Source organism: Sparus aurata, chromosome 23, assembly GCF_900880675.1.
Source record: "Sparus aurata chromosome 23, fSpaAur1.1, whole genome shotgun sequence".
Classification (NCBI taxonomy): Eukaryota; Metazoa; Chordata; class Actinopteri; order Spariformes; family Sparidae; genus Sparus; species Sparus aurata.
Genome location: NC_044209.1, coordinates 10,167,726 through 10,194,093, shown reverse-complemented (window position 1 = coordinate 10,194,093; position 26,368 = coordinate 10,167,726). Strand labels below are relative to the sequence as shown.

General features: G+C 40.5%; 3 protein-coding genes across 4 annotated transcripts; 1 reads left to right on the top strand and 2 right to left on the bottom strand.

The window, feature by feature from the left end:
• Positions 1–1,194: 1,194 nt before the first annotated feature.
• On the bottom strand, positions 1,195–7,552 carry LOC115574826 (cell death-inducing p53-target protein 1-like). The gene is made up of 5 exons (XM_030406448.1): positions 7,475–7,552; positions 3,433–3,485; positions 3,225–3,317; positions 2,928–3,126; positions 1,195–2,748 (listed from the first exon to the last, which is right to left on the bottom strand). The coding sequence occupies exons 2-5, from the start codon at positions 3,479–3,481 to the stop codon at positions 2,631–2,633; spliced, it is 459 nt and encodes a 152-aa protein (XP_030262308.1). The 5' UTR covers positions 3,482–3,485; positions 7,475–7,552; the 3' UTR covers positions 1,195–2,630.
• A 4,458-nt stretch (positions 7,553–12,010) lies between these two features.
• Positions 12,011–21,224, bottom strand: slc2a6 (solute carrier family 2 member 6). Of its 2 annotated transcripts, XM_030406659.1 has the most exons (9): positions 21,121–21,224; positions 20,502–20,584; positions 18,444–18,715; positions 16,749–16,845; positions 16,438–16,537; positions 16,057–16,250; positions 15,756–15,931; positions 15,215–15,492; positions 12,011–14,270 (listed from the first exon to the last, which is right to left on the bottom strand). In XM_030406659.1, exons 2-9 carry the CDS (start codon positions 20,580–20,582, stop codon positions 13,942–13,944), a joined length of 1,527 nt encoding a protein of 508 aa, XP_030262519.1. In that variant the 5' UTR covers positions 20,583–20,584; positions 21,121–21,224; the 3' UTR covers positions 12,011–13,941. The 2 variants fall into 2 exon arrangements, with proteins under 2 accessions (XP_030262519.1, XP_030262518.1); XM_030406658.1 differs by lacking the exon at positions 21,121–21,224 and having other exon boundaries at positions 20,502–21,102.
• Positions 21,225–21,874: 650 nt separating this feature from the next.
• Positions 21,875–26,064, top strand: ptx4 (pentraxin 4, long). The gene is made up of 4 exons (XM_030406851.1): positions 21,875–22,088; positions 23,036–23,214; positions 23,645–24,663; positions 24,762–26,064. Exons 1-4 carry the CDS (start codon positions 21,963–21,965, stop codon positions 25,481–25,483), a joined length of 2,046 nt encoding a protein of 681 aa, XP_030262711.1. The 5' UTR covers positions 21,875–21,962; the 3' UTR covers positions 25,484–26,064.
• Positions 26,065–26,368: the final 304 nt, after the last annotated feature.

Genomic DNA, 26,368 nt, shown 5'->3' with positions numbered 1-26,368 from the left:
TCTTGTTTGTTCTTTTACTTCGAAATGTATTATTTCCCAACCCTTCAGCACTTTTAGACATGACAGTGTCCCAGCATCACAGTCATGTGTCTCTGCTCCTGTGTAGAGCATTGCAACTGGGCAGATTAGCAACAAAGATAAAAAATGTTTTATCTTAATCTGAAGGCACCAAACACACCAACAAGTTGTTTATGAAAAGCATATTTCATCTAAAGTGTTTCTAAGACTGACTGTTTCTGCTACGGATCTTACTATTCTGGCGACGAGAACTACTTTTAAAGACAACCAAGGCTACTACTACTAATCACCAACTCTTAATTAGTTAACATGTCAACTAAGCTATAAGCTAAAGAAAAGCTAAAGAAACTATATAAACTAAAACTTGCTTTACAGCAAGTCCATCACAGTAACATCTAAAATGACAGTTTCTAACATGACGTGTTAAGGTGTAAGCAGACCCTCTGTCTTTAAAAATAAATAAAATGTTACAGTAATCAGTAAATCAGATGCATACACACATGCATACACACATGTGCAGGCAGTGTAATATTAAAAATAGTTGAGCTGAATGACAGGTTCACTTTAAACCCAGATGAACCAGAGGCCAAACCATTGAACGAGAGTTGTACTATATTCTTCCAAAGTCAAGAAACACAAAATCATTGTTGTACTAATCTTATTAATTTCAGTCAGTCTTACCTTCACCAGATGTTGCAGTCAGTTGGATTTGTGTGTGTGATTGCTGCAAATCTAGAGACCAGACATGTTATAGCTGAGAGGTGCACCTGTCTCACCTGTACCTCTTCAAGCCTCTCCCTGGACACACCCACTGCCCCTCCCTCATTGATAATGACGTGAATATGAATGAGTGATTTTGTTTAGGTGTAACTTTAAAGGGCTGTACTGGTCTTTTTTGTTTTACCTTGTTCTTTGTTTCTGTGGGATTACTGAGGGAGTGTGTGTGTCTCCCTGTTCAGTGACAATAACCAGTTTCTCTCTGGCTGCTTTGTATCCCTACAGCTGACAGTCTGACTTAACGCAGACTTGAGGCGATCGTAGTTCTTGATTCACTTAAACTTCGACCAGTGACCTCCCAAAATGCTGTTCACATGAGTGTTTTTCAGCATGGATGACCAATAAACTTCTTGTTCCCCCTTAACTATTTGTTGGAAAGGGGAAACACCGGGATGCATGTCGCTTTAAATAATTTATTTATCATCAGCTAAATATAGTTGAACAGTCACATGATTGAACAGGATGTACAGAAAGACAATGAAATGCAAACTGTTAAGAATATAAAACATATTTAAGCTTGACCCAGTTGTCAGAATTGTAGTATATTTCTGCAAACCATGGATATGTTCGATAATCTTGAAACCTTATCTTTTCTGTTGCAGTTTTACGTTTCTTTACATTCAGTTTTAAATTTTCTGATGTGACAATGCTGTGCTCAGGTTTAGACACAAGAGCCACTTAGGAAAGCATCATGTTTTGGTTTAACTGGTTCTGTCGATACCAACACGTCTGGAAATTATCTTGATGTCTAGTGAAATATGTCTGGTTTTGTTTCCACCTACACAGCTCGAAAACATCATGGGGTTTTTCCCCGAGCACAGCTGGAAGATATCCCAGCATATCATCAGAAATATCTGGTTTTGTTGCTACTGACATGGAGGGAAAATACCTTGACTAAACTTAGTCTGGACTGCCACCTATGCGGCTAACTGAGCTAACAAGCTAACAGTTAGCAGCAGTTAGCAGTTGTCTAGGTGATGCTGTTGGTTTGAGTATGAATTCAACAGGCAGCTTCTTCTTACGTATTGCACTTTTAAATCTTCCAACACACACTTTCAAGTGTCTTGATCAGTGGCGCCACCAGCTGGTGATGATGTCACATCATAGTAAAGTGTTACTCTGATTTTTGCATTGTCCTTTGCATTGTGATGAACTCCTGCACATGTCTTTGTTTGAAAGTAAACAGTCAAACGATTTAAGATAAATTCAACATTACATCTACAGCCGGCTGCTGTTATATAATATATAAGCTTTTCTTTGAACTTCAGGCTCACTCAGATTTCCCTTCATCCCTTCATATAAGAAATATAAGAATAGATTAATGGCTTACGACATATAGATATAACACAAAAAAAGCCACATTGGTCTACTTTTATTATTGAGTGTGGCAAAACAGTGCCAACACAGGTTTATTGTGCAATAACTGCATGTAAGACAATATTCTAGGTTGTGCCCGATGTTCTGGTTTACATTTGACATTTTATTTGCTCTTTTGGTCTGTTTAAATCTTAAAATCAGCTAACTAGTTAATTTTATTATGGTTATGTACAGCCTTCATTTTATAAACGTGACGTATGCAGAAGTCTCTGAGTAGGATAATAGTGAAACTTTTTTTTCTCTGCTGGAATTGGACAAAAGTAAAATGGCTTCCAAAAAAGTGCATGGGGTGCGCTTGATTTTTAAAAAAGCGAGCACATGATATTAAAGCACTGAAAACAGTCTGTTTGCTAACAATAAGATGTTTCATCCATAGAAATAAGCTACATCCCAAAACGCAGAATGTGGCAGAATGTTATTTAGTATTTCTATGGGTCCACTTCTGGCCCTCGTGCTCGTCATTTACAGCATTTTTTCTTCTCGACGTGCAGGACTCTGTTGCAGCGGGGGCACGTGTGGTACGCATCCTTGAAGTTTTTCATGAAGAAAGGGATCAGGCAGCAGCACAGGACTAGCCTGCAACACACACACACACACACACGCACACACAGAGTTAGTGTCAAGTGGTATATCACAGTTTGCTGCATGTGTGCCTGATTTACTGAATCGGATTCGGAGATGTATGATATGTAATGTGGTTTGTAGGGGCCCTGGAGCCCCCAGGCAGGTCAATGTGGCCAAGCACACACACTCACCCGCAGCAGATGAAGAGTAAGCACATCAGCCAGGCGTACGTCCCTGCTTTGTAGGTGACGTTGGTCATGACCTGCTGCTGGCAGGAAGTGCAGGTCGTCATGCCAGGAGAAGACCCCAGTGCCGTGTCATAGCTCACAAACGTCCTTTTTCCCTCTGTAGAATCGAGACCGCCTGACCCACCTCCTCCGCCGGTGTAAACTGATAGGGAGAGAATGATGACAAGAATGTAAACAATGTTCTCTGTCTAAGGTTTCTGACCAGGTTCCCAGGAAGTGTAACATCAGGTGTGGGTGTACCTGGCGTGGCGCTTGAGGCCGTGGGTCTGGTATCATGAGGGTCAAATGGGCTGTGGAGGTGGTAAACCTTCACATCACTCCCCTGGCTTGCAACTGGACAAGGCGATCGAGAAAAAAACAGAAGAGGTGAGACAAAAAAAGGGATGGAGTCAATGAGCCAGTTTGTTGAAGATGATGATGTGTGTGAGCCTGGTGCGTTTGGGTTTACCTGGTAGGACGTAGGGAGAGGGGGTATCTGTTTGCTGCTCGGAACTCATCGTGCTGCAGAGGGAGAGGGCAGGATTGTTACAAACAAAAACTCCTCCAATGAAGAGGCAGTCAAGGTAAAATACATTAAACACATCGAACATCTGTCTTTGTGCTGCACGATCAGTTCTCATCACCTCTTGAGACAAATTTGATCTTGCTTTCTGCCACTAGATGGAGCCAAAGCCAGTCTGACAGACTTTAAAACATATGAGGCTCTGACAGCAACGTCTGTCACCTCTCATTGATGCATATTTAGCCCAAAGACATGAATTGGTCGTCGGAGCAGGGTGATTATACACTGCATTGCGTGGATATTTTCTTGTCAGTAGATGTGGTGCCCTCTTTATTGTTTTTTGTCCCCCCCACCCCTCAAACATCCCGATTCCGCCCCCTGCACACAAATCTAACCATGTTAATATTTTGTGAAAGCATCAACAGTCATCCCCTACAGTATTGTCACAATATCAATATCAAGGTATTTGGTTTAAAAATGTTGTGATGTTATAATTGGTCACTCAGTCCAAGCATTCAAGGTGCGTTTAGGGGGATTTCAAAATACTGAGATACGTATCATATATCGTGATATCACCTAAAGATATCATGATATCATTTTTCCCTGCCTCAATACTGAGACTTAGCCTGAAGCATTGTGTAGATGTGAGTGCCTTTCTTTAGGGCCTCTGACAAATAAAAGTCATGTGACTAGTTTGATATAATGAGCTCATCTACAAAGAAATCTAATTCTTTTGTCTGCTTAATCTCGTTGTCTCTCTTTAAAAAAACCCCCATAAAAGCCAGCATGACTAAACATCCCAACTCTCTGTCTGTAGTTCTCTCTCACACACACAGTGCACACACTAGTTGATCATCACCTAATGTCCTCTCTGTATACACATCTGAGTTTCTAGGGTGGAGCCATACTTCATCACTTGTCATGGAAGTTTTTTCTCTCGAAGAAGAAGAAGACAGGCTGCTTTGTTATCGTGCCACACACACGCACACACACACACACACACACACACACACACACACACACACAGGGCCTGCATACACCCATATGTTGGCGCAGGAATGCGACCGGGCTGCATGTTTCTCTCTGTGTCACAGTCTGAGGGTGTGTTGCTGCAGACTTCACAGCTGCACAAATCTGTAAATCTGTCCAGTGAGCTCACCCGAGGTGAAAAAACCCTGACATCATGTTGCGTGACCGACACAACTGGACAGTAAAGGTGGAACACTTCACTCCTAAAACTGTCGAAAAAAGGCAAGTAAAGTACATTTGATGAACCTTAACCTCAGGTGTCAAGGTTGATCCCTCGGGTCTGATTCTCTGCAGTATGTACTGTGCTTTTTTGGGAGTGTGCTGATGTAGAATAACTGGCTGAGTTGCTCCTTCACTCATTGGCTCTGTTCCACTGTGCAACATTTGGCGTGTTGGGTTAAGGTTAGTCAAGTAAGGTTCTGTAAAGTTGTTTCCATCGGCCTCAAACTCCTCATTTTCCTTTCAGGTAGGAGTATGATTTGTTTGACATGCAATAGTCATGGTGCTTTCAGGATCCAAACAAATCCTCCCACAATGACAAAGATTAAATCAAAGAAATAGATAAAGAATTAGGAAACAACCAACTAATGAGAAAAATCAACATTGACAGACAAATGACCTTACACAAATCTGATGTTTCTGTCGCTGGACGGGACATAAAGCTGCTGATGGAGCCCACGACTGGGCGAAGCTTCCGAAAAATGACATCTGCGAAATTGCAGAGACGCTTAAAACCGCACAGGGGGGAAAGTTCGACGCTGCTGATCATACAATTCGTTGTCTACCGCGAGAGAGGACAGAGGCACATGGCCTCAGCTCAGTTTGTTTTCTCTGAAGCTCCAGGTAGGCAGGTGCTGAGGAGTGGATTAATGGAGGATGCATAGGGTGTGACTGATCGAGAAAAACTGGCCCAGTTAATGCAACTCATTCCATTTATCTGAGAAACCCCACAAAGCAAACTGATGAGTCAAGTCAAAGGTTTAGCTGACTGCCCGGTGTAACCAAATGATCAAAACAGCCTGTAATTTACCACTGTTGTTAAAAGAGCTAATCACCTTCAGACTGATCGGTTGAGTTCAGCGAAACTCGCTCTCAGTTAACACCCCGAGACACTTCCAAGTGATAGGTGTGGCTGTACTGTAAGCCCCAACTGTGCTTGTCCAACCTGACTGAGTGAGCGCCAGAAACAGAGAAAGAGAGAGAGAGAGGAATGTTCGTGGCCTACCTTTAAGGTGCATTTTAATGATCAGCTGAGAAAGGAAACGTGGATATTACCCTAGATACCTTTTATCACTTCAGCGACAGAGACGTGGAGTGAATCCAGCTGCTGCTAGGAAAAGCTGTGACTGACACCCAATAAAAAAAAATGTTCCTAGAAGATACTGTGTTGGGTAACATGATCCTCACCTCCTGGATTAGAATTAGAATGCTCTCTATTATGATCTATGTTATGTGTTTTAATAACTTATTTTAAGAAACACAAAGACATATGATATGATGTTGAATATATAAAGTAAATTCAGGTGATTATATGGAGTTGGGAGTTCTGTTAGTTTGAGTTGTGCTCTTCTTTATGTATGTGGCTGTATTACAAAGATACAGGCAAATACTATTAGGATGAAGGAAAAGAGAAAACATGTTTTGCCCACTTCAGTCAGATCGTTTGTGTCCAGTGCAATTTTGAAGAATAATATGTCAGTTGTTATGAGGAGGACTATCTTTTAATCTGGTGCACTGCTTCATTTCTGGCCCCTGAATTGAGCACTTCCTGTCTCTAACATTTTGTATTAATTTATGACAGCTTTATTATGTTCTTTTACTTCGAAATTTATTATTTCACAACCCTTCAGCACTTTTAGACATGACAGCGTCCCAGCATCACAATCACGTGTCTCTGCTCCTGTGTAGAGCATTGCAACTGGGCAGATTAGCAACAAAGCTAACATTTTTTATCCTAATCTGAAGGCACCAAACACACCAACAAGTTGTTTATGAAATAGAATAGAATAGAATTACTTTATTTATCCCAGACTGGGAAATTATTTAAAAACATATTCCACCTAAAGTGTTTCTCAGGCTGACTGTTTCTGCTACGGATCTTACTATTCTGGCAGCGAGAACTATTTTTAAAGACAACCAAGGCTACTGCTACTGATCACCAACTGTTAATTAGTTAACATGTCAACTAAGCTATAAGGTAAAGAAAAGCTAGCTGCTGACATGAAGTGTTAAGGTGTAAGCAGACCCTCTGTCTTAAATCTGAATAATTGATATAATGTTACAGTAATCAGTAAATCAGATGCATACACACGTACAGGCAGTGTAATGTTGCTACAGAGCCTCACAATAGGTCAGCTGAATGACAGGTTCACTTTAAATCCAGGTGAACCAGAGGCCAAACCACTGAATGAGAGCTGAACTATATTATGTACGCTGGGCTACACCCATGGCCTGTATGTGTTGTTCAAAACCTCAAATACCAAACCAGCAAGTAAATATGACAAATAGAAACATCTAGGAAGAAGAGGCATGTTACATAAGACCTAACAGTAATCAGGAATAAGCTTCAAAGTTACGAGTACTTCCTGTCTGAAACATTACCGCAAGGCTGAGCTGGAGCCTACAGAACCTGTTATGTCTGTAATCACACAACGACTACAGTTGTAGATCATAATATATTCATTAACACTGATTTAGCATGAGTATTAAACACAATGTTTTGTTATTCTTATAATTATCAGTCCTTCTCTGTTTGAGCATTTAATGTAGTGTTAGTTTTTAAATCTCAGTTCATCTTCTTGCTGCAGAATAACTTGACGATATACTTTCTGTGTTTGGTTTTCTATCACCACACCATATGAGATAGTTAGTCTTCTGTTGTTCACAAATGTCAGACCCCTTCACCTGTAAACACCAACATCGTTGTTGTACTAATCATATTAATTTCAGTCAGTCTTACCTTCACCTGGTGTTGCAGTCAGTTGGATTTGTGTGTGTGATCTGCTGCCGATCTAGAGACCAGACACGTTATAGCTGAGAGGTGCACCTGTCTCACCTGTACCTCTTCAAGCCTCACCCTGGACACACCCACTGCCCCTCCCTCATCGACAAAGACGTGAATATGAATGAGTCACTCACTGTGTTTAGGTGTAACTTTAAAGGGCTGTACTGGTCTTCTTTTTTTACCTTGTTCTTTGTTTCTGTGGGATTATTGAGGGAGTGTGTGTGTCTCCCTGTTCAGTGACAATAACCAGTTTCTCTCTGGCTGCTTTGTATCCCTACAGCTGACAGTCTGACTTAATGCAGACTTGAGGTGATCGTAGTTCTTGATTCACTTAAACTTTGACCAGTGACCCCCCAAAATGTAATAATTGAGTGCTGTTCACAGGAGTGTTTTTCAGCATGGAAGAACTCCAAAATGAAACCAATGAACTTCTTGCTCCCCCTCAACTATTTGTTGGAAAGGGGAAGACAGGGACACATACTGCTTTAAATAAATTATCAATCATCAGCTAAATATAGTTGAACACATGATTGAACAAGATGTACAGAAAGAAAATGAAATGCAAACTGTTAAGAATCTAAAACATATATAAGCTCGACCCAGTTGTAAGAATTGTAATTATTTCTGCAAACCATGGATATGTTCGATAATCTTGAAACCTTCTCTTTTCTGTTGCAGTCTTACATTTCTTTCCATTAAGTTTGACATTTTCTGATATGACAATGCTGTGCTCAGCTTTAGGCATAAGAGCCACTTTGGAAAGCATCATGTTTTGGTTTAACTGGTTCTGTTGCTACTAACACGTCTGGGAATTGTTGTGATGTCTAGTGAAATATGTCTGTTTTGTTTCCACCTACACAGCTGGAAATTATCCATCGTCCATCAGTTTTGTTGTTCAGAGCACAGCTGGAAAATATTCCAACGTCCCATCAGAAATATCTGGTTTTGTTACAAAAAGAGCATGGCTGGTGATTTTCCTTACCTCACGTCAAACTCTTGCTACTAACATGGCGGGAAAATGCGCTGACATCATGTCAAATATATCTGGTTATTTTGTCACTAGAACAGCTGGGAAATCACCAAGTGTCTCCTCAAAAACACCTCGTCAAAAATATCCAGTTTAGCTGCCATAGACAGGGCTGGACAAATGTCCCAAAAACATGGAAAATATCAAAATTATCCACTTTCCTCACAAAAGGTTGAAATGAGCGGTGATCGCTCGCTTGGCAGTTGTTTCGTCTAAGACCATTAGACATGTGATCAGAACACAACATAATGTGTATTGTAGAACTGTTGATATGAGATGCATGAAATGTAGAAATTTGAACATCTATGTGATTTACAGACATGTAAATGCCAGCATTTTATTCTGGCGACTGGTCTGAGTAAGCCCAGACTGAACCATGGCCTGAAGTACTCAGATCTATATGGTGATTTAGGGCAAAAGTTGCACTATTGCCAAAATGTGGAACACATTGGACCAAACATACACTAAAGAAGGATTTGATCCCAATTTGTGCAGGGTTACTCAATTACTCAATGGGTAAAGTAAACTCAGCAGGATAAAATGGTGGCATTTTACATTTCTGTAAACAAATTTGGATGCATCATGCGTGACATCTGCAGTATATCATTTGTCATCTCACATTAAGATTATATCAGATTTTCATGTCAAAAGGAAGAGGAGATGCTGTGAAAACTGGGTGATGAATGCTAAGATGCCCTGTTTTGATGTTCAAGACAGGGTTTCATCATTTGTAAGCGCTTAAACTCTGGATATTTTTGTCATCGGGTCATCTTCCAGTCCCCTTAGTGGTGCAAAACCTCTCTGTAAAGACTGATAGGATACGAGAAATGAAAATTTAATCTTTGCCCTTTTCAAACAAAAAACATAAAAGGAAATCATTAACAGACAACCACACAAAGCGCTTACAGTATGTCAAATTCAACAAATCACTTGACATTGTTTAAAGGAGGTGATGAATGACTTTGGCTATCCGATCTGCCCAATATGCCTTTTGCTTAACACTCCTCTGTGTAAACGTTTCACATTTTTTTTCAGGCTGAAATATACAAACCTGTTTCATTTGGTTGCCCTAACGTCACAGAATTTCAGCTAAAAAAGATGTCTGGGGAGATTTGTCTTCTCTTTCCGTCAGCTGGGAGCAGGCCAGTTTAACCACATTTTTCTGCTGTTGGTCACTGGATCGAGGCTGCATGTGGGCTGAGTGCCTGAACCACACTTTGTATGTATTGTATGTTGAAAGAGACCATAAAATAACTTTGATTTCCATTATGTGGAGAGATTTGAATCAATGACTGTGGGAAAACCCAGCAGTCTTCCACTTCTAAAAGAAGACCACATCGATCCTACTGACCTTTTATCATTACAGACTTCACAAGCTTCCAAATGTTACAAATAAGTCAGATTATAGCACAATGAAATCTGTATCTTACTAATGTAATGGTGCATCTATTAACTCGTGTCCACTATGTTTCTACAACAACATTTTGATCAATGACCCCCATAAATTTGGAGTCTCTGGAGGTAAATTAAGGTGAAGTTAGAGTTTTATCTAAAATTTTACAGTGTTTAAGCTGAGCTGAAACACCTTTTTTGTTCTTCATATATAAACATATATAGGTGTGTGTGAAGGTGTGGGGTGTTGCCTCTGTCTATGATGTCAACTGGGTGAGGTGATAATGTGTGTGTGTGTGTCTGTGTGTGTTTGTGAGTGTTTGTTTCGATAGGCCTGACGGACAACATTCCAGAGAATGGACCAATCCCTGCGGAGTTTTACATTCTATCTGAAGAGAGAGGTGTGTGTGTGTTATGATGTTTGAATAATCTGGGACATTTTTAAGTGATTACAGGGCAGAGGTTGAGCCCGTAATAACATTGACACCATGTTTATGTCAATATTAATGTATGCTATGAATAGTAATAAATCAATTTTCAATATTCAACTCTTGCTAGTAAAGAGATGAAAACACATAGAAACACATTTTTGGTGGTGCTGCTAACACATGAATGATAATACTGAGTTTCATCTATATGTCTTCCGAAACCACAAATACATGTAAGAATTAATCGTCAAATTATCTGATAACGACCCTAAGTGTAGCTAAAAACAAGAAAACTATAACTATTTAATCCAATAAGTAATCAGGTGAGAAATGATCATTGCTTACATTTCTCTCTGTGCCAGAAATAAACATAATCAGTCTAATTTTAGTAATGTTACTTAGAAAGTTACTTAAAGTAGAACATCGGACTAAATATCATTTTGAGTTTTCTTTGAATACAGAGTAACTGCTTGACTCTTTATTAATCAAAACATATATCAGTTTTATGGCAGAAATTCAAATGATATAATTTATCTTACTTGTAAGGTATAGTTGAGTATCATCTGCATAACAATTGAGGTGAACACCACACATGTGTAACGAGTATTCATATGGTCCTAGTAATGAGCCTTGTGGTACACCTTCTTATTTAGGAGGCAGAGAAATCACAACTTAGGGTTTTCTTCTTCTCTTTAGTTTTATTTAATTTTTTTGTAAAATGGTTACCTGACTTTGTTTTTGGCAGATACAGAATTCAAGTGCTGACCAAAAAACAAAAAGTAATTGTTTGAGGTATTCATAAAATTATGTTACATTAGACATCAGGAAGCAGTTATACAGAAACACTGATATATTTGATGAACACAAATGCACAAATAATTTAAAATGACTACAATGTCCAATGATGACATATAATAAATTAATTAAAGGACAATTTCTAGACAGGCTCCATAAATGCAACAATATTTGGGTTTTAATCTCTAAAGGTGTTGTTCATTTTTTCCATGTGTTCTTCACATGTTGTTTCCTTTTATAATATGATTATATATTAAGTGTCTTTGAGTATCATTAAAAACAGTATATAAATTAAACGTATTAAACGTACTATCATAAGTCTGACCTCAATCTGGCTAGACTCATTTTAACAATACAGTAAAGCATCTTCTGAATGACAGTGGAGAAAAAAACGACACCCACTGAAGGCAGCAGGCAGGTAGCGATAGAGAGTTGGAGGGAGGAGATTGGAGGAGGTGTGTATTTTCACAAAAATAAAAATAGGCTATGACTCAGCAGGTATATAAATACTGAGTGAACGGAAGTTTAAGGCTGTCTTTGCTATCTGGCTCTCTTCTTATACATCTGACTGTCTATCTATGACCTAGTTTACGTCTTTAACCAGTCTCAGTTCTCTAACCCATTGATGTGCAGAACAGTGTGAACATGCTGCTGTATTTGAATGGATACACATTTTGTGTTGTGTAGTTAGTCAATAATGTTTTCAATTTTGATTTTTCAACAATGTGGAAAGAGGCCTGTAAATATTTTAAAGAGTGGATGACTTTAATAAAAGACTGAAGACTAGCTCTTTTTGAACCATTTTTGTTGGAACTTATCAGTCTTGCTTTTTATAAAAAGGAAAGGAAATAAGACACCAAACTGTGCAGTTTTAATGGTGTTTAACATATTTTTTTTTGAAAAAGGACAAATGTGATTTTCAAAGAAATTCTCAGACAGAATGGATTCATACTTGATGTAAGGTCGACACACAGCTCAGCTGCACCAGCATTGCAAACAAGCAGACACAATCAACTCAAGAGATGAACATCTGCCACACAAACATGTATCTTTCAGTAATATGTGCATGTGTTTATGGCTGTCGCCCTAAGGTATTACTTCAGTGATCATTTCAGGCATGTGTCCTGCCTAAGGAGCTGATTAATGGTTTCCTGTTCCTAAAGAACAAGTTTAACAGTGTGTCAACATCTTTCTATTAGTCTCAGCTAAATAAATGATTATAGCTTCAGTTAGATAACATAGTGGCTAGCTTGGTTATCAACAATCTGATTCCCACACCAAATGTGTTATAAAGCATCTGATAAACATGCTGCTGTAGTAGGGTGCAGTCACACGCACAAAGACACATCTTAGTCATCCATCTGTTAGCTGCTGTGATTTAGCCACCTTAAATTCTGTGAAGATACCAGACAACAGGAGGTTAGGGTGGCAGTGACCCCGATGTGAGTCAGACTCAAACCTACGACGCTGAGGGCACATTGCGGCATGTGACCTGGCCTGCTGAACCACCCTTGTATGCCGGCAGCACCACTTTCAGTCCTGTTTTTTAGGCCCTGAGAAGAAGATGAATATCTTCTACTTATATACAGTATATATTAAGTTTTTTGTTTTTATGTATAATAGATATGGACTATTTAGATCATGTAGCTGATGTGTTGAAATCTGCTGTGAATCAATAAAACATTCACAATATAACCTGAAACAGCTGCAGTGTCTCTGCACAGCCAGTCAAACTCAGCAAAAGCACTCAGTTGTCTTGTTTGGAGTGGATTTGGATTTTTTCTGATCATGGTGTCTATGTAGGTGACACCCTCCAACCTTAAAAAAAAAAAATCAATGATAAAAGGTGTTTTTAATAGATTGTAAGAGCTCAGGAGAAAAGCAGCTACACGGTTAAACTAATGCAAAATAAACTTGAGGTATGTGATATGATCAGAAGAGTGTCACTATAGTAGAAATACATGTTAAAGAACACACTAATTGAAAACAATGGTGGTGTTTAGGCAACAAGCGTAATGTAGGTTGTATTTTTTTTATTTTTCATTCATTTTTATTTTTGTTTTGTTTTAACTGTTTTGGTTTTCAAGTCAGTTTCACTTCAGTTTGTAGGCAGTGTTGGTTTGCTTGTTTCAGTTTAGTTTTTATTTGTCTATAAATATTACGTTTTTGTATTTATTATTAGCTTCGATGTCAGTTTTCTTTTTTTGGGAGGGAATGTAATCCACAGTAATGTAGACATCCTGGTGTCAACAAACATATTGATCCATTTCTCCTCATTCTTGTTGTGTTGACATCTTTGACTTAATTTGCAAAAAATAAAACTAATGGCATTTACTGTATATTTTCATGTTAAATTTGTTAAGTTGCTAGTTAGCTAGTTTCATAGCTAGTTTTAATTTTTGGTTTGAGGTAAGTTAATTACAATAACCTTGGACTGAATACATATTGTGTTACATCATTGGGGGAGAAAGAAATTAACATGTAGGCCTGTATATACAAATATAATTATCTATAACATGATTGTCAGTGAGATGTATAGGCAGTAACTGTTCTCAGTCTGCTGAACTCAGCTGTATATCGCTCCATATGTGCTCAGTAATTATTGTAGTCCTTTTCTCAGAGGGCTTTATATTTTGTTCGTTAAAAACCCTCTGCCCTCAGACTGTTAAGGCTGATGGTTATGTTTTAAATAAAAAAAATCACTTTACAGCAGCTGTTTTACTAACCTAACCCTAACCCATGGGAGTAATTCATTCTTTTATAAAATGGATCTTGAGGCCTCAGCCCGACTGTGCAGTGGAAGGACTCCGGTTGATGGTGAACGTGCGTCCTGTCCTGAAATAGTTCTCGATCTCCTCCAGTGAGCGGCCGCGCGTCTCTGGGATGCACACGGCGTTGAACAGCAGACAGAGCACGCACACCACCGTAAACAACAGGTAGGGCACGTACAGGCCGTACTGGTTCTCCAGGATGGTGAAGACGTTAGTGAGCATGAAGGCCGTCAACCAGCTGACAGTCACACACAGACCCGAAGCCACGCCCCTGGCAGCCAGTGGCAGCACCTCTGACATCAGCAACCAGGTGATCGGGCCCCATCCCATGGCGTATCCTAGGAGACAACCAACAACAAAGCGATTTGATGACAAAGCGATCAGCGCATGTCAGACAGGTGATTTCACAGTGCAATTAAAGCACAAAATGTCACTTGGAGAGCTTTTAGGGCACGGTCACACCGTGCAGATTCAGGTGCATTTTTTTAATTGACTAAAAATACTCATGTTGTATGAAAAAGGTACCAAAATGACATTTTTTAGCAATAAAGCACTACATAACCCCATTGTAAGTCTGAAAAGCTTTCCCAATTAAGTAAGGTGTGAGAATATAATTGAAACCAATTTAACTACACAGGCAGAGACAGGTTTTCTGAGCATGAGGACGCTGATGTGTAACAGAAAGCAGTTAGTGATGCTGAGCTAAGTATAATAAAATGACCTGAGGACATAACAGTTCTTAACATGTTGAAACAAGACACGCAGCAGCTTTGTTATATACAAAGACACAAGCCTGACAGGTTTTCAAATCTTTGCCCAACAAACAAGTTAACTGTACACTTGTGCTTGTTTGTGCTTACATTGTCAATTTGAGCTGTAATGGACAATGTAGCTGTAATGGACCAAAAGCTGCGTTGAAAATGCTAATTTTAGTATGCAAAAAGGCTCACACTTAGCAATAGTGTTTTTTTCTTTTTTTAAAAAATTGATGTTCCCATGCAACTGCCCTCTTGGAAAACCCAGTCTGCTCTGCTTGGTCAGCTCTCACAGGCCTGAGCAGGCACTGCCCAACATGTTTCAACATCTGGATAGGGCATTTCTCCATCTTGTTTTTATATTTTTAAGGTGTTTATATACCACCTAGACCTGTTCTATTATCAAAAAAGATCACTTTCGACAAAATCAGACTATAAATATCTGAAGTAAAGTTCCTGGCAATGGGCCCAATCAAGATATTTCAGAGCATGGTTTTTCAACAACATGACTCGCTGGCAAAACTCACCAAATATAAACACCATGGTGCTAATGACAGGGATGATGCCTGCTGCGATGTTTCCACCGTCACTTTGGAGGCTGTAGTCCAGACTCACAGTGCCATTAGGAGGGACGGGACCTGGAGGGCAAGCTGTGGTGTGGGAGATCATGGTCAGAGTCAGACTGGACACGAACATCAGCATGCTTGACGTGTACAGCAAGGCTTTGCGTCCCGCCCTGTCCATTAAAACAGCTGCAATGGCAACAGAAATGATGCGGACCACACCCACAAGGGCAGCATCGTACCTGACAGACATAGAACATGGATGGGTCAAAATTTGGAGCAAAATGCAATTAATTAACACAGCAAACACCGTGAAATTTGTGTTTTGCACATTGCTTGAGGGCAGATAAATACACTTGCGTCATTAAAAAGTAAATATTCCGCAAATTTTGCATGATTAAAATGAATGATTAATGACATGATTGAAAGTAAAACAATGAAAACAACCAAAAAAAGACTATTAATATCTAATAATAGATACAGATAAATAGAGTAGATGTCCAACCTGGGCTCCAGGGGGACATTGAATTTGGAAAAGATGGTCTCCAGGTAGACCAGGATGGGTGTGATGCCGGTCATCTGCTGCAGGAAACGCATCACCACTGCGATGAGGATTGGCCGGTAGAAGATGGGTGTGGCCAGCTCCGACCATGTGACTTTACCCTGTATGCTGATGCTGTGCTGTATTGGGAGACACACAGATAAACATACTTTTAAAAATGTATTTATAAAACTCAAATAAAAAAGTTCTTTGCTTCAAAAAGGTAAACCACTAGAGACACATGTAGTTGTTTTGTGACTCTTACCTGTATGTCTCGGAGCTCAGTTTGTGTGTCGTAGTCTTTTCCTCTCAGCCAGCGGAGGGCCTTCTCAGCCTGCTGCTCTCTGCCCAGAGAGAGGAGCCTCCTTGGGGAGGAGGGCATGAACACCAGCAGCACAACCATCAGCACCGCTGGCAGCCCCCCCGCCACTGCCAGCCACCGCCACGATACCACCAGACCTGTACATGATAGTTGATATTGAGATCATGACAATATTGCATTGTGGTCTATGGAAGCTGTTGCATTTCTGGGCTTATTTTGCAATTTGACAGTGTGTTTTTTTTTTATTCTGGCAGAAAACTGGTTTAACATAGATTACATAAAATGTTGTGCTATTTTAACTCAGCAGTATTGGTATGTTCCTACCCAGGGCGTAGAGGGACAAGGACCCAAACACAGCAGTGATTTGCGGGCAGGAGCCCAACGCTCCTCTCACTTTTTTGTGGGAGATCTCTGAGATGTAAACCTGTGACATAAACACACAAAGGACACAAATTCAGTCACATTGAGACATGTAGTTTAAATTCTGGCTAATATAGGTGTGAAAACATCTGAAATAATACCATACTATTTACACAATTGTTTTCAGGATCATTGGATATGGGTAAAATTGTTTTGTTTTAGAGAAAAAAGGGTAAAATAGGTTGAGGAACGTTTCTGTAACCATGGTAACCTACAGGAATGGATGCTGCGGTCATCCCGCCAGCAACTCCTGTGAGGAAACGACCAACATGGAGCATCCACCGGTCCGAAGCCCCTCCAAGTATCATGTACCTGAGACACACATATAGTATGAATACATACAAAACAAACAATACATGCAGGCTACTACATACACATCATGACCCACCTCTGGATCTAACGGCATATATCATTCAGTTTATTCAGAATACAGAAGGGTCAGTAAAGTTAGTACCATTAATGAACTTTGCCCTTTTCAAACCACTTGCTGTTTTAGACATACAGCTCAGTTCTCTGGGTTTTCTGACATAATTAGAAAGACTTTTATAAACAAGACCAAGAATGTTCAAATAACCAAAAATGATGTCGAAGAATTTTTATTGAACAGCTCAGACAAAAAAGGTACGTGACAGCTTGTAGCCTATTGTTGTCTGTAAAAATACAGACTATGCTGTAGAATTATACCATATATTCAGATGCTTTACTTAAATTAGTAGTAAAATGACTAATAATGCAAAAGGCCCTCTTTAGAGCCACTCTCTGGTTTGTCCGTTCCGGGCTTTCTGTAGAAACGTAGAAGTGCAACATGGCCGACCCAATGAAGAGGACTGCCTTCCTCCGTACATAAAAGGCTCATTCTAATCAAGGGAAATGAAAACACAACGAGTCGCTGTTTCAGGTGATAACACGTTCATGTCCACCGAAAATAATTACATTATATTACATTTTTGTCCATATCATATTGCATTTCTGCACATAAATTCCACTAAATCCAGCAAAAACATGCAGAGTGGATGCTGTTAGTGTTATGTCGTCATTTATTACATATGCATTAGAGTGCTTGAGCCAAACAATAATGGTATAGCTGGTTGCAGATTCCAACTACACATTATTGTTATTATTCAGAAGTTTATAATTTGCAAGTGATCATTACTTTTTTTTGTGACTGAATGAAACCCATGGCTGACACAGATAAACCTGACTGACATCTCAATTATCCTGTGGATTTTTTTTGGGCGCACTCTACCTTTTAGTGCGAGGCACGCTGCTATCTTTCTCATCACTTCAAAGAGTTAACTGGCATGTCACTCCCAGAAGACTTACTTAAGACTACACGGCTAATCAGCCTGAGGTGTAGGCAATGTGTTATTACTTTTTTGTCAAATATATCTCATGGAGTATGCGTCGACCGGTATAGCTTTTTAGGGCCGATACTGATACCGATGATTTTAAATCAAGGAGACTGAAATTATGGTAATTATGATATTTGGGACCAATATTCATTTACTATAAAAATCCAACTCTGTGTCAAAATTTAAGTACTGTTCTTCAGTACAATTTTTATGTACTCTACTTTGATACTTTTGATTTTGTGCTACTTTAAACTTCCTCTCCACATCATTTTTTTTATACATTTAGTTACTAGTTACTTCGCAGATTAATATTATTTAGTGCAACCAATCTTGTTACCAACCAGATAGTGTTGTTGGTGGGACGATGTGTGTGATGATGCTGCGTGACAGCCAAAGTAGCATTCACATTCTTGAATTAGTTCATTTCTTTGTCAATTTGACAGAAAATCAGCGATACCAGTACTTGTAAAAAATCAGCCAGATAATCATCCAGGGCCGATAATCTGCCCTACCCCTACTGTGGTGTAAAAAGTGCTGTGTGTTGTTACTGAGACCCACCCAATAGTCGACGGCACTCCTGACACCATGATGCTCAGTTTCCGTCCAATCAAGTCATTGAGCAGCATGGCTCCCAGCCCGCCCGCTACGGAGCCCAGTGCGTAGATCGAGCCGAACCAGGCAGCCTGCTTCGGGTCCATTCTGAGCCTGGGGTCGGCATCAGGGCTCTGGAGCTTTGGCAGTACCGGGGATGAGTAGACAAGGGAGTAACCGAAGCTGAAGTTCCCCAGGACGGCCGAGAAGACAGCCAGGAACAGTTTGGAGTTGCTGATCTAGTGTGGAAGGATGTGGACCAGTTAAAGCTACATACAGTACACAGTAATTCTATTTTATGATTCAGTGCTGCTCTCTGACAGAGCGTCTGGGTTAAAGGCAAGTTTGGGATCGAAAAGTTGCTTTCTCTTAAAAAATAAATCCTTCTTTTGAATAGAAAGGAAACATTATATTATTGTTTCCATAGAAATAAATTGGAGTGATTAAAAGATTAAAAAGATATGCACTTGGTGCCTGATAGATTCCAGAGTCAAGTCTTTTATTGCACAGAAGTAATGTGTTGTATTGTTTCCAGGTCAACTTAAAGTAAACCCGCAGAAAACCCCAAAATGAACTCATCAAATTCTTAGCAGTAAAGACTAATATTGTACCAGAAATAAGAAAAGGGGAAGTTTCAAAGTGTGATAGCAGAATCAGTCGGACCACCGATCCTACAGGTCAGTTATGATTGGGGTCATCACTAAACAAGCTATAAACAGATTTCTCACCATCACAATGCTTGCCAAATTATAGGAGGTGACAACCCAACATTTTTATGCCTTTGCTGATCAACATCAGCAGTTGTTCTTTTGTACGGGTTAAAAAAGTTACATTTGTCATTTACCTTGAAAGGTGCACTGTGTAGTTTTGGAGAACAAAATCAAATTCAGGATTTTAATACTTACAATATGGATGATGTAATAATACAAGCTCAGAATAAACAAGCTGTTCTCAGAGGAAAATAAGGTCCCCAGAACACTGTTCGAAGCTCGAAAGGTGGCAGGGTCCGCCACATATAAACAAAGTAAAACAGTATGAAACTGTGTTGTCCTTTAAGGTCAGTTTGTTCATTCAGTGACTGAAAAATCAGTCAGTGGAGGTTTTTCTCTCCTGATTAAACTGTCTTCCCCCAAAACTGCATAGCGCTCCTCAGACATGCCTGATTAAATGCGATTCAGACTGTAGGATCTATTAAAAGGCATTTCTGCGGGTCAGTAATGAGGGGAGAATGTCCATGTAGCTGTGTGACCACAGCATGACTCACGACTTAAACCCTTGAGTTCAAATTTCCTGCCTTGTTTTTTCTTTTTTTTTTTCTTTTTTACAGCTGACGTTGACCGAGCAGTCACTTAGCTCCCTTCACCTACTTCAATAAAAATGTATTCTGTAATAATTTAACAGTTATAGGATATTTTACCGACGGGCAGCTAAATAAAAACACAGTAGTATAAAATCTCAGAGCCGTGCAGACCTGTAGCAGAGCTCGCATGCTCAGGCTTGATCATTTTGGTGTGGTTGGTCAATCAGGTGTCACTGATTGATGCAAACATGGCTCTCAGCTCTGAGGTATCCTGGGGTAGTGAGGCTGGGCTTTTTCTAAGATAACAACGAACAAGAAAGCTTTTCAAACATCTTAAATAAATGGGAAAAGACCACAGGTTTGATTTCATATCATTCTAATTCCTTTGTTTGTTCTGGTTGCTTCAGACATATGTTTGAGATGTTAAAATGATCATAATTCAGTTTGATTATTTGAATTATATTATTTCTATTGAAAATTTTACACTTGAAATTTGATCAATAAAGGAATTAGGATTATTATTATTGTTTTGTGAACACTACAGTACAGATCAGTCTGGTGTATCATTGTGGAACTGGACCCTGATCAGGAATCCTCACAATAACTAAATGAAAAAATTTAGAATTTATCTTTTTTGTTCATATATAATCAGTCAACCACAGACTAAATCTGTGAGCTATTGTTGAGATTTAGAGATCATTTAAAACAAGTGCAATGTTTCCAACCTTGGATTCGGATGATGCTGGTCTTCTGTTCAGCAGGGGGGTCTCTTCGTCCATGTCTGCGGCAGGATCTGTCTGATTCATAACTCAAAAAACACAGCACGAGGAAAAGTCTCTAAAGCTCCAACGAAGCTTCCAACAAAAGTGATCCTTATTCACAGACGAGGAAGAAAATGAAACCAAGCCAGTGAGGACAAGCCGATAAAAAACACCCAACACATTCCAAACCCCATCCCTTTTCAAGTGATGATGTTGACCCTCCTGTGGACAGCGCGTGTTTTCCAAGCTGACAGACAGAAAATAACAGACTAAGGCTGGCTTCCCGTCAAGAGGTCATAGTGAAAGTGAAACTGAGAACTGTGTGTTTACACATGTGCAATTCAACTGGAATTAGCTGTGTGAATTATTGAACATTTTGAATAAAATACACTTAGTAAATGTAGTAACGATTAAAGTAAGTAAAGATTAAAAAATGACTTTTTAATCTGCTCAGTTTGACTTTGAGTTAAGCATTATCATCCCATGTGTGGCCTCTCTACCCTAGATACAACCATTCGAAACTATATCGATTTGTGGAAGGAAAACAGTCACAGAATCCCGACTCAAACACATGCACACTTACTTTTAAAAAAAGATATCCTCTGATTGATGTAGTCAATGATGACATTTTAAATCCCGGTACAACAAAGCCAGAGTGTTGAAACTCGGTCATGAGTAGAAAGCAGAAGGGAGGGATCTAAATGATTCCTGGATTGGGTCAGACAAAGAGGAAGCAGAAGAGGAAGAAGAGAGCCAGATCCCCAATCAGTTGAGTAAAGTGAAGAGGAAAGTACAGGCTGCTTCTCCAACAGCCCACGCATCATGAGATTTACTGCAGCTGTATCAACGTATGCACAAGTTCACGCACATACACGCACAAATAAAAGCACACACTTGCATTATAACCCGATGTTTTCATGTCAGAGTTCTCCTTTTGTATCATTCATCCAACAGGAAAGTATTGCCAACTTTTAGTGAAACAAAACTTCCATCCAGTTAACTGAAAGTGGAGCAACAAACAAATATAATGACAAAGATCACCTCTGAACAGTCTACATTTAAATCAACACTGGTCATCAGTCTGTAGATTGTTTAAAGTAGTTCATCTTTCTTTTCTTTGTGTTTGCTCTTGCAGGAGAGTGAGAGAGAGGCGGAGAGAAGCTGACTACCTGTTAAACCCATCTGCATTTCCTCTGGGGTCCCCAGTGATGTTGTGGAAAATGGAAAGTGTGTTCCTGTCCCAGCTTGTGGGTGTGCTTTTGTGTTTTGTGTGGGTGCATACATGTTTATTGTGTGCGTGCAGTGTGTACCAAGACCAACCTTTTTCAGCTATGTCTCCCTCTCTCCTCTATTTGTTCCTTCATCACCAGTTCTGGAGACAGGGATCTGGGCTCCCGGCTGCATATATCCCAGCTCCAGCACACCATGGGCAGCCTGAGATCAAGCCACTGCCCCCTGATCCTGGTCTACATGCTTCTGTTGCAAATTCAGTCAGATAAGGTGCAGGGAGTCGATCCCATGTCCCAGAAACTACGACGTCTCAACGAGCAGGTCAGGTTGAATCCATTTATTTTCCATTCCATATACATGATTGTTATGCTGTTCATATAAATCATGCTTCTGTAAAATTGTATGATTTGCAGTTGCTGGGTTTATTTTATGCTTTTCAATAAGTTATTACATATGTTTTTATTTGCTTTTGAATTAGTTTTTCACTGCAATTCTGAGTTTGCTGCACTTCCCCATAGCATTTAACTCTGTAAATGCGTGCACCATTTTAAAAAGCTCACTAGGATTTCAATAAAACAACAAACAGTGAGACAACGGGGATATTATTATGAACTACTACAATAAAGGGCTATACAAAGTTGTAGACTTTCAATTTTTTAGCAGACTAAACTAGAGTCTCTAGACTATAGTTCTTAAAAATTTTTGATATATCTGACCTACAAAGACAAAACACAATAATTATGCCTACATATTAAGTCAAAGTGTATTTACCTCCCCAATCTGACTTTCAGTCTATAAAAACAGTATATCCTACTATAGAAAGGTAAAGATTTGCTGGGCAAAAGCAAGGACTAATATAAAAAACATTCTGACACATATTGAAATGTTTTTTTATGTGTTTTGTGTAACTTAAGGTCTGTGATAGTGATGAATAATTAGTCTCATAAAGCTTAAATTCAGGATTGTAACTCGTTGTTACACAGTTTAGCGAAAAAACTTTAACTTCTAACCCCTTTTCTGCAACTTCACTCCTTCTGTCCTGCCTTTGTTGGGCAGATATGATTTTAGTCATTCTGTAAATGAATAGCAGATAACTGAAATGGTTGGAAAAACTCTTTGCAACAATGATGATTGTTCAAGAGGGAAAGTCATCACAGATAAGTAATGTGTTTTTTCTTCTGGGGGTTTGAGGAATTTTCCTGACCCTCAAATCAGTGACCAAACAGCTGCAGAAAAACTTGTGAAAACACATTTCTGTTTTTTGACAGTTCCAGCAATTCCAGGCGCTGACCCAGGCCCGCTTGGACATGTTGGCCCTGAACCAGAACAGAAACTCCTCGGGAGAGCTTGGGAGCCGTGTTCAGGCCCTGAGTGACAACTTGCACCACATGTCACAAGAGCTTGATCACCTCAGGCAGAGCACAACTCAGGAGACTGAAGGTCTCAGGTTAGAGCCTGGGTACAAATACTAAAGGTTCACTGTAAATACGGGTGCAGAGTCGAGTGGGTTGAGATGTATTAGGCAGAGTAGAGAGAGAACACAACTTAATGTAACAGTTAAGTCCAGTTTAATGTTGACCGGTTTGGAAAATTACCTCATTTAGATCGGACCATTACACATGAAATAAGAACAGAATGTACAGTAAATGCATTGTCAAACTTCAGGATCGCTTCTAGTAAGACATTTTTGAGTGGGTGGCTTTTCCTTTTAGCATCTGTTCTTTTTGAGGGGTTGGGAAATAATGATTTACAGAACAGCCCCTGCACCCTCCCTGAGTCCACCAGTGTCAGGCCTGATTTTACTACTTAATGCATTTTTCAACAGCAGGGATACAGAAATTAAACAAATGTGTTCTCATACTGACTATTATCCCCAGAGAGTGGAGCAGGAAGCTCGAGAAGAAGAGTAAGCGGACAGAGGGTCGTGTAGCTTTGATGGAGAGGACAATGAGGGAGAACCGCCGCCATGCCCAGAAACAGAAGCCTGATCCTGATCAGGACTTCTCCAACCTCACCCTGGAGCTCCAGAGCCAAGAGGAAAGGCTGGCTGCCCTTCAGGCCCAGCGTGACGAGCTGCTCATTGGCCTAAAAGGGTTGCAGGAATCCTTGAAAAGTCAGGCTCTGCGTGTGACCCGACTGGAGGGCCGACTGGAGGAGGTCCTGCAGCTAAATGGAGAAGGGAAACCCAGAGGATTGTGGAGGGCGGGAGAGCCCCTTAACTCTGACATCACACCACAGGAATACTATGAACCACGCAGGCGAAGCCAGACACATAGAAGAGTAAAGACTTTAAGGATTCTGGATGGACATCCCCAACCGAGGCAGGAAGGTATCGGCTATTCCCAAACTGATAATCACTCACAGGGCACAGCTCAGAGCAGAAACCCCCAACAGCCCCATCAATACCAGGCAGCAATGACCCTGGAGCAGACACCCACAGATTACCTCCCCCAGCCTGAGCCTTACCGACCCCAGTCACAGATCCAAAAGCCGGCCCAGACAAGACCCTATCCTGTCCGGCAGGAGGCTGCGGCTTATCCTAAGGCCCATATCCAACCCCAGCTCCAACAGCCTCAATTATATCATCAGAGACACCATCAGTTACACAACAGAAGTTCTTCTTGGCCCCAGCCGCTCTACCAGGCTCCGACCCATCCTGAACCCACCAAAGGAAGACTGGGCAGGACCCGCCCGGAGGCTCCACAGCCCCGGGCTTCAGAGGCTCTCCCTCGGCCACAGTCTGAGTCTTATCAGCCCAGCCCTGTGAGCACATGGGCTGAAGGAGACAAGGAAGAGAGAAACACAAAGGTGGAGTCTTCAGTGCTCCATAACCTCCTCCAGCTTCCGGTGAGACAGAAGATCCCTGCACAACCAGTTCGCAAAAAGCATGCAACCAGTAAGTAATAGCTAGTGCCTCTACAGTGTCTTTGTTGTACCAGGGATATTAGACTTAGCATCGCACTGAATTTATCTTCTCTTGCCTTCTGTCTGCAGTCTGTAATGTGGACTCCATGCTGTTGTTCCCCTCGGCCTCAGCAGAGAACTACGTAACCTTCTCTTCGACTCTTCCCGACCTTCCTGAACTCTCTGTGTGTCTGTGGCTCCGTGTGGAGGCCTCACATGTCGGCACACTGCTCTCTTATGCCACAGACGACAATGATAACCAGTTAGTTCTGTATGGGCGCAACTCATCTTCATCCTCCTCTGCCTCTTCTTCACCTTCGCGTCCGTCCTACCCCTCCTCCTCTCCATTCACACCACCCTCCTACGCCTCCTCCTTCTCCCGTTCCCTGGACTTTGTCATTGGAGACCCAGTCCATCGCCGTCTCCCTGTGTCCTCCATCCTGGACGCCCGCTGGCACCACCTCTGCGTCGTGTGGTCCTCCATCCAGGGACGTTTCTGGTACTACAGTGACCGACGCCTCACCTCCTCAGGCTCCAACTTCAGGAAGGGCTGGGAGATTCCCGGCGGTGGATCGGTGGTGCTGGGCCAGGAGCAGGACACTGTTGGTGGAGGGTTTGACCCTACCGAGGGTTTTGCTGGGCAGGTGGCAGGGTTCAAAGTGTGGAACCGGGTGCTGAGTCCCTCAGAGGTGGTAGGGGTAGCAGAAGGAAGAGGTGTGCCCAGAGGGGTGGTGTTGGGCATGGAGGACATAGAGGAGGTGCATGGGGAAGTGCAGCAGGTGGCATGTGAATGTTTAGAGCACTGCCTGTAAGTTACATTCCAAAACGTAATTTCTGCAGGGAATGTTAATTGTCTCTTGCTGAAAAAGGGTCAAATAAAAACTTTAATTTGTTTAGATTTTATTCACTTTCTGTAATTTTCATTTTTTTCTGATCTTAGCTAATAACCTGAGGCACATTCCATCTGATCTATAAAAGACTCAATACTATAGGTTGTACAATAAAACAGACTATAATTATTGCTATATATTAATTTTTCAGTGATGCTGCTCTTTCTTTTCTGTTTATGGCTTTTCAATAACAGATATAAATGTCACTTTTGGATTGCCAAAAAAAATGTATAATGCTTATTTTTATATGAATAAACGTATAAAAACTCATCATTGGATTGTTTTATCCTTTTATTGGGTGCATAAGTACAGCAAAGTTCAAATTGTGCACAATCTGGACGACTAAGTTAATTACTTTTTGCTGTGAAGGCCTCAGGCCTTCATAAGTGAATAAAAAGGCCTGATAAAGGCAGCATGGAATCATTTCTGTTTCTATGAATATAATCACAACTAGTACAGTATCTCCAAATCCCCCATTTGTCTCTGTGTATGTCTCTTTCTACATCAAAGTCTCAAAAGTTTGACAGTTTGTTGTGACAATAAAGCCATTTTAATTGTTTTACAAGAAGTCTCCTTGGAACTTTCTCGTGACTTTTATGTCAACATGTATCCCATCCAAAGAGCACCTATGACAAAATCCATTTGAGTCCAGGATGTGTCTCTCTCTTACATTTCATGTCTCTTATATGCTTACCTTGCTCAAGTATTCTCTGACAGTTAAACTTGTCGCACAGCTGTAACTAAGGACAATCATCACTGGTGGTTTACTCAGATACCTAAAGTAAACTGAATAGTTTCCACATTAAT

What these genes read in the sequence shown, in the direction of transcription:
- LOC115574826 (XM_030406448.1), bottom strand. Translation starts at nt 3,481, where the DNA reads ATGAGTTCCGAGCAGCAAACAGATACCCCCTCTCCCTACGTCCTACCA. An exon ending in CTCTCCCTACGTCCTACCAG is followed by an intron (nt 3,318 to 3,432) that starts GTAAACCCAAAC and finishes CGCCTTGTCCAG; the next exon opens with TTGCAAGCCAGGGGAGTGAT. An exon ending in TTACTCTTCATCTGCTGCGG is followed by an intron (nt 2,749 to 2,927) that starts GTGAGTGTGTGT and finishes TGTGTGTTGCAG; the next exon opens with GCTAGTCCTGTGCTGCTGCC.
- slc2a6 (XM_030406659.1), bottom strand. Translation starts at nt 20,582, where the DNA reads ATGAATCAGACAGATCCTGCCGCAGACATGGACGAAGAGACCCCCCTG. An exon ending in CTTGTCCCTCTACGCCCTGG is followed by an intron (nt 16,251 to 16,437) that starts GTAGGAACATAC and finishes TATCATGTACAG; the next exon opens with GTCTGGTGGTATCGTGGCGG. An exon ending in CTGAGCTCCGAGACATACAG is followed by an intron (nt 15,932 to 16,056) that starts GTAAGAGTCACA and finishes CTCCCAATACAG; the next exon opens with CACAGCATCAGCATACAGGG.
- ptx4 (XM_030406851.1), top strand. Translation starts at nt 21,963, where the DNA reads ATGGGCAGCCTGAGATCAAGCCACTGCCCCCTGATCCTGGTCTACATG. An exon ending in CAGGAGACTGAAGGTCTCAG is followed by an intron (nt 23,215 to 23,644) that starts GTTAGAGCCTGG and finishes TATTATCCCCAG; the next exon opens with AGAGTGGAGCAGGAAGCTCG. An exon ending in TCGCAAAAAGCATGCAACCA is followed by an intron (nt 24,664 to 24,761) that starts GTAAGTAATAGC and finishes TTCTGTCTGCAG; the next exon opens with TCTGTAATGTGGACTCCATG.